Genomic DNA, 12,157 nt, shown 5'->3' with positions numbered 1-12,157 from the left:
AACCATGCTTCATCTGGCCCACCTGAGCTCCACCTACACATTTGAGTCACGCACTATTAAAGATGGCATCTGGAACTGCGCTTCAGGACACCTCTGGATGTACAGTCGTTCTTCAAATACAGTCGCCTTAATACCACTCAATCATGGTTTGAACGCTACAGCTTGTCTGAGTATTGTTTTTAACTCCTTTTATGACCATAGCTTACCATAATTTCCTAATGGCTACTTCCAAGACATTAATATACCATGTCACAAAACAAGTCATCTTAAACTGGTTTCATGAACATGACAATAAATTCAGTGGACGTCAGTGGCCTCCCCCTGTCAGCAGATCTGAATCCAGCCCAACACCTTTAGGATGTAGAACAGTAGATGCACAGCATGAATGTGGAGCTGACAAATGTGGAATAATGAGGTGATGCGATCATGTAGACATGGAGCAGCATCACACATCTTGTAGAATTCATGACACCAAGAACTGAGGCTCTTTAACAGAAAAGGAAGTTCCTCATAAGGTGCTTGATGAATGCATATTGTTCATACACATAAATACAAATGTGTAAGTACATACATATATAAATAAAAGCATTTACTTGGCAACTGCCAGATTACAAAATCCTGAATGGTCAACATGGAAGCAGCAGCAACATTATATTGTCTTAATAGATCATCTCGCCTCAAAATGATGTATTATTCAGTGGAGTCACCACTTCATGTAATCTGCTAATTGGAACTAGTTGCTAGTTTTCGCGACCCGACTGACAACACTTGCAACACTCTCCATATGTCACCATGCTGACCTACGAAAAGCACCTTGTCACGGGGAGGGATGCTTAAATTAGTCCCAATGGTATCCATCAGCACCCACTGCCTCTATTCGTCACCTGCCAGGGGTGTGCCGCCTCTGAAAGCATGAAGCTGGTGTAAAAGTTTCCTCGAGTCCTCACTGCCATTACAAAATTCTGGAATTACTGGACATTCATATCAAATGTTTTTCAAACAAAAAGTGCACAAGACAAAAAGAGGGTTTAAAGTGGTTTTGCTTTTTTTCTAATGGCCATTGGAAACGCTTGTAAGAGGATTTCTGGAAAGGCGATTTGTTGACTGACTAAGAGGTTATTTGTCATCCTTAAATCCTTCTGACATAACATTACTTTTCATGTTTCACCCAAACTGCCTTTTCATTTCAGGTCAGAATAATACCGAAACAAATGTGACCAGGGAGAGCAGACAAACGTGATGAAACCAGAAACTTAACAAGACAAATGTTACTCTAGTAGTCACTTTCAGGAATAAAAGAACACACACCTCCAACATTTTTAACATTTTATTTCACACCTGCAAACATCATCATGAGAAAGTGTTACCATTGCTGCTCTACTGTGTCTCTTAAATCTGAAAATAATTGAAAATGCTATAATATTCAGAGAGCGGTGGCATGGACGTGTACGGCTGAAGACAACTTAACGAGCCTCTTGGCACCTTTGAAATGATTCCACACACCTATAAAAAGCAAACAAAGGGATGATGGAGGAATGTGGGTCACAGTGGACTCGGGGGCGAGCTGGCCAAAACTCCTTCTGATTCCTGTGACACTGATCTGAGCTGACAAGGGCTTCGTCAGCGAGAGTAAACTCTCCTCCTGTCTGAACCGATCAGGATCAATTCCTCAGGAAATCTGGAGAGCTGCAGGTCGGTGTAACAAGGTGGAGGATGACCAGGGAAGTCAAGTTTTAACAGGACGACTGGACATCAAGTTGACATGTGTCCGGGATGCTGAAGTGTTAAGTCCAGCTTTGGACCTGAACTCTGAACACCTGTAAGGAAGTGCAAATAGATTTTTCTGCAATGTTAACAAAACACCACTGTTTTGATGTGGTGCTCAAATGACGGCAGTTGGAGCTGCTACAGTTTGACTAGTTTGCACAATAAAATGTCATGATTAAAGGGTCGTTCCACACAAATTACAAACAAATGTTTTCTCTCTTCCTTCTACTATCTGTTTATGCTGATAATGTTTATTTGCCTCCACCACAGACAATAAATGGATTTTTTTTTTTTTTTTTTTAAGCACGGTCACTCCACTGATTTAGGGCTTTTACAACATACTCATACCGAAATTTTAGAAAAACTTGAATTGACCCAGCAGAACCTGAAAAATACCAATTCCGTTCATTTTCCTTCCTTGTCAATCCTTCGCTCCTACGTTACCAACAATTCAAATCAAACGCTAATTGTTCAGTCAGATCTATGGCAGTGTTACGCTAGTAGTGACTCATATAGCCTGGAGCAACTAGCTCAATCAAGTAAACTCGGTTTTTTTCCACTCTAAGCCCCAGATTTTTTTTTTCCTTTTTCCAACTTGGAGTCCTCCCCCAACCAGCGCTGAGTCGGGGGACATCACTTCAGGTAGTTTATTCGATTTCACACACACACACACAAGGCACAAACGGCTTTAAACAACCTTTTTCACATATGCATTGGTTCTCCATCCAACCTGTTATCAGACTAACATTGTAAGGGGTGGATTATGCTTATAATAATCGACAAAAACACGCAGTAGTGTATCATTTTCGTAAAGTCTTTACTTAGGCAGAAAATGGCTCCAAACAACACTACTGACAGGGTAACCATTCTTTTGGGTCACGTGGATGTATTGGAACAGGCTAAACACAGCTTTGCATTCTATGTCCTTCTAAGATTGAAATAAGCGGTGTTTTAACAAAGATTTGCCTCTTTACACATTTGGTTAAACATCTGGTTGTAAAAACAAAATAATGAGCCCTAAATAAATAATAATAATAAAGACACCTAGAGGAAACTGCAGAGTCGGGTGATAAATCGTAGTTTGATTGATTCATTTCAATCACTCATTTCACATCGCACTTTGTCATTTGACTCCCTTGTTATTCATAATAGTGAATCGTGCAGCTTTATATTAAAAAAATATATTTTTAAAATTTTTTCAGTAAAAATGAAATTCCATTCTTCCCCATTATGTCTGGGGCGGAGGCAGAAATCTCAAAGACAGATTTACAGACATACCACACTATGGGGAGTTAGGAAGTAGGCATATTTCTTTTGTAATCTGAGTGAACCATCCCTTTGACAGTTCATCAAATGCATTTTTCTCTGACTGAATACAATGTCTGTATTTCTAACAACAGAGATATTTTTTTGGTTTACACTGAACAGAAACACTGAATGTTTTGTACTCTCTCTTTGCTTTTATAAAGAAACTATCACAGGGTTACACAAAATTTAAAGACATGCACAGCCTGATGTACAAAATATCAAGCTACATTAATTACACATGAATGACTGGCCTATTATGGCAACGATATGCTCCACAGTATCAGACAAATGGTTAAAAATAACAACAAAATGAAGGCGTTTTTTACAATGCATGCTGGATACTGTATATTAACCATCAATGCCTCTAACAGCTTATTAAATCCAGCATGGACACTCCTCTCAACCCAATTTAAAAAAAACACCCACGTTTATATGATCTTTGTGATCTTTGCAGTGACAATTTCCCCAGGTAACAGCGAAATTTCCATATGAACTCTAAATATTTTTTAAAAAAAACAGACACCACTTACCATTGAGACATAATTGAAATTCTGCCCACAAAACGACTGCATTTTCTGCTTTAGAACAAACGCACAAACCCCAGAGTGCTTAACTACTTCACAATAATCACAGTGCACTACTTTACATCAAATGGAATTTTTTTCATTGTGTACAGACACAAGACAAACACCTGAAAAAAAAACACCTGGGTTTGGACTGTAAGAGTACAGGAATGTGCAATAGGTACTTTTTGTTGCTACGCCATTTGAGCAGGGTCTGTGAGGGTCTGTCCTACTGTCCTACTTCCATTTTTGAGAATTCCCTCAGTGGTAACATGACCCACGTTCATTACTGGTGGTTTTGGGTCACCACTGTTGGAGTCCTCAGCCTGTGGCTCTAAGAACGCCACCCTCTTTCCATTTGACCGCCGCTGTCCTGACTCTACATCGCTGGGGTCCGAACAGAGGATAATGGCTCGTCCGCCGCACCCTCTCGAGCCCTCAGCCCTGCTTTCTCGGCACCGACAGGGGGTGAGGTAGAGGTAAAGCAGCACAAGTACGATGCTGACCACACAGGAAGCAAGGGTGGTGAACGCAGTGTTGAAATGCTCGGCACCGTTACGATGTACCAAGCCACTGGCGGAAGTCGTGGTCAAGTTTCCAACCACCACACTGATCTCCAAAGATTCACTGGGGTCAGTGTAGCGCCCGCGGGCAACCACGCAACCATATGTACCCGAATCCTCTATCAGTGCTCCTCGGATTTCAAGGGTGCCATTGGGAAGAACTGTTACGTGGGCACTGAGATCATTGGTTGATGAATTCAGTGCCGTGCTCGGGGTCACCCAGAACACCACCAGCCCCTCCTGGACAGGCAAAGTCAGCCCTGGACATGGCACTCTTAGCCAGTTACCAGGGTCTACTTGGTAGGTTGGTGCCTCAAGGGGCATGTCAGACACTCCCTGCTGGCTGCATTCAAGCCCTGCATCTTCTTTGCATGGGTATTCACCTCTGAAATCAACCAAAGGGCGATACTGTTTCCACATCCAATAGTCTTGCAAAGCAAGTAAAGCACAGTCACAAACCAAAGGGTTTTCCTGCAAATAAATCCCTCCTTCCCGGGTGAGATTCAGCAGACTCTGGACAGGCACCTTGGGGAGCCTGTTGTATGACAGGTCGAGAAAGGTCAGGTTATGAGGTCCTCCAGATTCCTCAAAAAGCCAGAGGGGGAAGACAGTCAGTCTGTTGGTGGAGAGGTAGAGCCTCTGCAGGCTGTAGAGGTCGCTGAAGGTTCCTGGGTTGATCTGGACGATCTGGTTGCCGAACAGCAGCAGCTCTTTCAGTTCCTTCAAGCCAGTGAATATGGACGAGTTCAGCACTGTCAGTTGGTTGGACGAGAGGTCCAGGTGGAGGAGATGTAGCGTCAAATTGAAGGTGTTCACCTCAATTCGGCTGACGGAGTTCTTGCTGAGAATCAGTGCAGCAAGCCGGTCAAACGGTTGTGAAATCCAGTCCGCATGCAGGACAGTGAGGGCGTTGTGGCTCAGGTCCAAACGTGTGGCATAGCTCGGTAGGTCAAAGGGCAGCACGGACAGATTGCAGCCACTGCAGGAAATGATATCACTGGCACAAAGGCAGCAGGGTGGGCAAGTGGCCACAGAGGGAAGGAAGCCAAGGCACAGGAGGAGCAGCACGGCTGCAGCAGCAGGGTTGCAACGGCTGCCCCCAACATCGGTCTTGCCTAAAAGCTGTGACGCAATGGGATGCATCCTGGTTTTCCCTCAGGATGGGATTTCAGGTTACCGTCTCAATGGGTGTGCACATGTCAGGTTTACAAGCCTCGGATGATGTACGGCGTTTATGAACTGAGGAACGGAAAAGAGGAAGAGAAGAAAAGGACAATGGAAATGATTCTCCTATGTTTTAAACTAACTGATGATAAAAATCTCAGAAACAGTTTCCACTGCGCTAAAATATCACAACCAGAACCCAGTGTTAGAAATTTAAAAAAAAAAAAAAAGCCATTAAGATAAACAGAGCATGCAGTAAGACTGCATGAGAAAAAGGACCAAACAAGTAAATGCAATGTATATATGTAACTCTAAAAATAAATTGGAATTCACATTCAAGTACAACAATGAAGGCTGTTGGCATCCCCTGCACATGGCAACTGTTAGTAACTGAAGGAATAACTGTAACTTAATCCATGCACGTTAGTAATATACAAATACAGTCTAGTTTCTTTGTGCTTTAATGCACAACATTTTATATGTCTTTGCAACTGTTTACACTCACTTTTAGCCCTTTACTATGTATATTTATTTTTGATTTGATTCTTCTTAATCTATCTATCTATCTATCTATCTATCTATCTATCTATCTATCTATCTATCTATCTATCTATCTATCTATCTACTGTTGTGTAACTGTTAAATGGAAGCTATCATAGAAGACTAATGTCACAACCAAAACAATAAATACAATATGCAAACATGAAACAATTGTGCAATAGTTTTTGTATTATCAAGGTACACAACCTTGTATTTTTAAATTTCCATCTGCAGCTGTTTTTTTTTGTAAAAATCATTCTCATAATAATTTTTAAACCATCTGCAAAAGTCATCAGAGTAAAAGTAAAGAAACATGGGAGAAAAAAAGGTGGAGTTTAGAGATGCATGAACAATTGAGAGAGAATTCATTTCATAATCAAACATACAAATAGCAGTAGTTTCAATGTAAAATTGTAAAATGCAAATCATTCTGTGGTTGCATCCTCTTTAATATGAGGACTGGCTCGTTTATTCACTTATATATCACTACAAACTGAATATCTTTGGGTTTTTGACTTTGACAAAAGAAGCCTTTTTTTAATTTCAGGCCTATGTTTGCCTAAATTAATGATATAAAATTAAAAAAAAATTACTTTTTCATTAATTTACTCAACTACTTTCTCCTTTGGCACACATGTTTCTCATCTACACTGGCCTCATACACCCACCCAAGCCAAAAACGTTGTCCGAATGTGTCACACCTAAACATGATTTACTGCCTCTAGTTCCTACAATTAAACTCGAAGTAGTGATTGTTAGATGCAGCCCTGTAAAGTTTACAGAAGTGAGAGAATTCAAAAATACTGCAATTGTTGCGTCAAAGTAACAGACACGGGGACAAAATGAGTATCAAATACTCTTATTTTACTATTAATCTGCATGTGCATGATCCAACTCTGTCCTCTCCTGCTCTGTTTCCTGAAGCTAAGTAGGTAACAAAAAAACAGAATTTTACGACATAAACCCCGCTCACCTTCATATCCACGCAGCTGCTTTTTCAAATCGTCCTCTGCTCTGCCTTCATATCCAGACGCGCTCTCCGGACGCGCAGCAGGACCGCGTCCCGTTTGTGAGTCCTAAAAGGCAATCTGGCTCTTTTTTGGAACAAAGCGCACCGTTTCCGGTAGAGAATCCACCGAGAGTGTGAGGAGGAAACCGTTCACCTGCAAGTCCGGTTGCGCATCGCTGTGGGAGGGCTCGTCCTGAGAGTAAACACGGAACACAACAGCAGCCGACTCACCAGCGATGTAAGTGGATGATGCCAAAAGGAGGAGAGGGGGAACCCTGGAGGAGGAGGAGGAGGAGGAGGAGGAGAAGTTGGGGTAGAGAGAGAGGGAGAAAGGGCGGCATCAGCACCACACACAGACAGTATTTCTGTGAATCTATTTATTTATTCTTTGGTCACAAAACACCAACAAAATATAGCCTGTATATAAATACTGTTGCCTGTAATGTAAAGAATCTACATTTATCAAAACTTCTCAGTATAAAAGTGACTTATCAAACCACACCTGTTTGGCAGATGGTCAAATGAAAGTGTTTACAACACTTTTATTGAAGCTGCTCTGAGCATGTCTTTTACCTGTTTAATGAGTCACAGATTCACTGATTAATATTTTACCAATGGATCAAATGACCATGCAGTGTGCCAGGGGTCGCTCATGGTGACAAACCCACTGTAAACTAACTGCCCAGCACTGAGTGGCACAAACTGTCCCTACCCTGTGAATACAACCCATAAGAGTATTTCTTGCATTAGCGCCCCCTGCCAGCAGCAGATAATACAGCTCAGAAATTGTACCTGTTTGTTTGGGTTTAGAAACAAAGCTAACTTACTTAGGTTTTAGGGAAAGGTCACGGTTTGGGTTAAAATTGAGTACCTGTGTCATCACAGTAAAGAAACCTTAAATGTTTTGGTAAAACTGGGAACAAGCAGCAGGCCTTTGTTGTCATAGTTACACTTATATACAATTAAGGCTCAGCTAAGGTTTCAGTTAAGGTTCTGGTACGGTCATGGTTAAAAGCAGTGGAGACAAATGGTTTAAAAGGGGAAGCAAACAGCCTTTGACAGTGTTAAAGTTAAGTGTTTGCCAGCCTGTCCATCCACCCCAATCTCCTACATATTCTATTCTTGCATGACCGGACATTGCTCCTCCACACTGACACGCCTTCACCCATATAAATCTGGGATAGGGAGAAAAAATCTCTCTAACTTGTTTTTGTTTCTTTAACCCAATCACAGTCATTTTGCCGGCATGAAGTCCACGATCCAGTGACAATGTCTTCACGAAACGTTGCTGTGGGGAATTTGTTTTGGTGGAACATTTGCATGTATGGAGGCGAGTTCTGCCAATAAAATGGCAACATGCCAGAAAAGACCGAACAGAACCAAGCCAGCCTGTCTTATTGTATGATCCAAGTCAAAACATGCCATTGGTTGTCAGCTCGGAGGTTGTCGTTGTTTTCCATTGCAATGTGGATTTTGAAAACAGTAACAAACAGGTAGCAGAAGGGCAGGAGAATATTGATTGAAATAATTGGCCAAATGCAATTTTTTACCAACAATTAAACTATTGCAGACTTTGTGAGTCTACAATCACTTCCTTTCCTTCTTTGCTGAAGCCAGTATAGGTAATTCCTTCATATTGTGTTTACTGATGTGCTCAGTGCGTCTTTGATTGTGTATTTGTGGATGTTATGAATCAGACTTTACTTTGGATTCAAGTTTTGTCTACATCAACTAGGTTTTTAATTTTCTTTATTCTGGGGCTTGTATGCAATTTACCAATCATGGCTCAGCATGTAATGTGTTGGCACTTGCTGTAACAGAACATTTTCTGCGGCAGTGATGTATGACTGGTCAAACTGACACCAGGACATGTAGCAAAAAAAAATCAATGCAACTGTCTCTGTGCTGGAACATGGAGAGGTTCAATTCCTGGCAATACTGAGCAGCTGCAGTCATCCTCTAAATGTTTGTCTTTAGAGTCAATTCCTTCCAAATACTGTTCTATTTTATTTTATTTTTTTATTTGATCTCATTTTACTAAAAACTGACTGTTTTGACCCAACTGTTATGCTTCAGTGACACGTAAAACTCACTGTTGACTGCATGATGGTTCAAAATGCTTCCCATCAATCACCACAGAAATGGAAGTTGGCACAGAGAAATCATTCCCTTGGTCACATTAATCTTAAAATCCAGGATATCCTCCATGGTGTTCGAGGAATATCTTGTGACTGACAGCCTTAAATCCCATCCAATGCTCCTTTAAGTCCCACACTCTGTCACATTGTTCCTCTGTGTGAACCGGCATTTAAAAGGTTTCAATGTTATTTTTGTGCGCTGAAGGATCGTAACCCCTGCAGAGATTTCCCAGCCTGCCTTAGGATACTCGTGCTGAAGTAGCATTATGCTGTTAATGGTGGCTTGGCAAGGACGACACGGTTCATTAGTGATAACATCATTGTAATTAAACATCTGTGACCTTGAAATGTATCTTTTTCATTTTCTCCAGTGGTGCCGCAGCTTTGTTGCTACTGGCTCACATTGTGACTCAATTGTGTGCCACAGAAAGCGCCTTGAGTCGAGGAGATAAGTAAACAAAGCTGCTGTAGCAAAAGAAAATCTTGCCTATTTGTTACTGCAAAAGAAGAGCAGCATTTTAGTGTTTGCTTGTTGAGGCAGAACATCTCAGAAGGATTTAAGAAGTCCCTCTCTTTATCAAAATACTGTTTGTCTTTATAGTATGGCAATTTTTAAAAAAAATGTGTGCGCTGTATATTTATTTACATAATGTTTCTACATTTAGTCTGAAGCATTCTCCATTACATTCACATCCAGTTTCTATGATTCTTTTTATCTGTGCTTCAGATGCTGTTTACCCCTTTGTGTGTGTATGTATGTGTGTTTGTGTGTGTGCGTGCGTGCATATGAGCATAGTTTGCAAGCAGCAGTTGAAGTCTTTCATACAACATGAAAGTATTCTTCACATAATCAGTTCGTCAAGCTCAAAGCTCCGTTTTTTTTTTTTTTCTTTTTGATTTCTTGTTCGATCTTCTGGATCCACACATACACCAATCCAATCCAATTGAGTACCTGACAAAAAAGCAAAGGGGCAAAAAAAAAAATCAATGGATTTCTAAGTTTTAAAGATGAGTCAATTCCATTAACTAAAAGAGAAGAGAGAGAATGAGGCCTGTCAGGGGGCCTTATAATCCCGACTTTGGTCTAATCACAATGCACTCGTAATTATGAGCTTTCCACCCGGGATGCTGTGACAGTGAAATCGCTGTATGTTTCCATGGTGCCGACCATCAAAGAGGAAAGTCTCTGGGGATTTTGCCAGAGTATCCATCTTCGCTCCAGGATCACACAGTCAGGCTCTTGATATGCAAGGAAGGCATGGACCAAGAGCTTTCTAATTCCTCAGTCATTTCAGACAACTTTCTGCTGTAATGAACAATGCAGAGGGGCAGTGTTACCTGTGCAGAATACGAAGCATCCATTGTCTTGTTAGAATCTCATGGCTTGTAGCTTTCACTTCTGCAACTCAGCATGCACCAATGCCTGCTGGTGTTCTGTCTTGCCTGGCAGTTAAATATAAGTAATTGCATCTATTTTGCATCCCAGGTGTAAAATAGTCACTGATTACATGTTTCGAACCAACGTCAGCAGGGTTTTGAGCATCAGCTGATGACAACCTTTGAAGAGTAGGGATTTTAGTCTGTATGTTTTTTTCATTTAACTGGACCTCCAACCACGTATTACTCTCCGGGGTGAGTGGAGACCATCTCAACATGCCAGTATGCAGAAACAATAGTGAGATTCAGAAGTGTTGCATGTTATAAAAATGACCAAAATTTAATCTGTTGGCTAGATTTTGCATTTCAGAAATAGATCATATATTTCTGTAACAAGTGTTTTGTAATTTAAAGGTAAATTATATGAATGGTTGGCCCTATTCGCTTTTTTGCCAAGACTCTCAAATCTGTCTGTTAACCAGAAGGTGATTAGCTTAGTTTACCACTTAGCTGGTAGTTAAACAAGAGATGTAAACTAATGTTATGTAAAATTACTGAGCTTTAGAGGTGCTAGTCGGAGGATTTAACTCGTGACCTGTGGCTAGAGATGAGCCAACAATTTCCAAGTCTTTATGCTAACATAAACTAATCAGCTGCTTGCTGTAGGCTTGAACCTATATTTAGCATAAAGACCATGTATGTAGACAGTATATGAAAAGGGACGTTGCCATGAAGTGCAATACCACCAGGGGCCAATTAACTCCAGAAACACTCTGGCTCCATGACTCATTTTGGTGTCATTAGCTGAAGTCACTCCTTGTCATTAGTTTTCTGGTGGCCGATCTGAAAATAATTCCATCATTAATTAGATATTTAGCCTCAAAAAGTGGCATTTTTGGGGGGTATCTGTTGGATTGACAAGCCCATGGTGCAGGGCATAGTGTCCTAGGGTTTCCAATCAGATCAAGTTAGATCCACCACTTGCTTCTCCCCAGCTTGTCCAAATATTTCTGGCTTCAAAATAGTAAGATGGCAGCGGCCAAAATTCGAACTTCAGGCTTCATAATACAAACCAATGGGTGACGTCACTGTTACACTGATAGAGACATTCGAAAGGTATCACGCTTCTCATCTACCTGTAAGCAAGAATTTCTCCAAGTCTTAAACTATTTTAAGCTAAGCTAGGGACATAATTGTAGGAATAAAGTGCAATTTTAGTTTCCATGCACATTCATAACTAAGAGAGAAATTTCAGACGTGTTAATTTTGTGTTTAAAGCAGCTGTCAAAATTTCCCCTCCACTTTTCACAGGCAAAGCATTGCACTATTCAAGTGTGCATCTCCCAGCATGAACTGTCTCCATTTTCAGCACTTGAACTTTAAGGACTGACTGAATGTCCAGAACTGAAGTGTGATTTTAAACACCAGGTGAGATGAATAAACCCACTAATGGAAAATGAAATCCATCCAACCATCATGCTGAAAATAATGTTAGAAAACCATTAAACAAATCATCTTTTTTCATCAGCCCTTTGAAAGCAGACATCAAATTATGTGATCTGTTGTTGCTTAACCATGGAGGGACGTAGTTTCTTCAATAACTTCAAATATAAATTCTGTATGTATTACAGTAATTACAGATTTTGTTCTCAAATTTTTAAAACATGATATCAGTCCTAATTGGAACAGGTGATCAGTTCCGATCTGCACAATTAGGACCGATATCAT

At 40.8% G+C, this 12,157-nt stretch overlaps 1 protein-coding gene across 1 annotated transcript; it reads right to left on the bottom strand.

The window, feature by feature from the left end:
- Positions 1-1,344: 1,344 nt before the first annotated feature.
- On the bottom strand, positions 1,345-7,132 carry LOC138621831 (amphoterin-induced protein 2-like). The gene is made up of 2 exons (XM_069700164.1): positions 6,879-7,132; positions 1,345-5,440 (listed from the first exon to the last, which is right to left on the bottom strand). The coding sequence occupies exon 2, from the start codon at positions 5,342-5,344 to the stop codon at positions 3,833-3,835; it is 1,512 nt and encodes a 503-aa protein (XP_069556265.1). The 5' UTR covers positions 5,345-5,440; positions 6,879-7,132; the 3' UTR covers positions 1,345-3,832.
- Positions 7,133-12,157: the final 5,025 nt, after the last annotated feature.

Source organism: Brachyistius frenatus, unplaced genomic scaffold (assembly GCF_029030835.1).
Source record: "Brachyistius frenatus isolate BFR_SWC_R1_liver_20210118 unplaced genomic scaffold, ASM2903083v1 Contig_32, whole genome shotgun sequence".
NCBI lineage: Eukaryota > Metazoa > Chordata > Actinopteri > Embiotocidae > Brachyistius > Brachyistius frenatus.
This window is presented reverse-complemented; position numbering and strand designations above follow the sequence as displayed.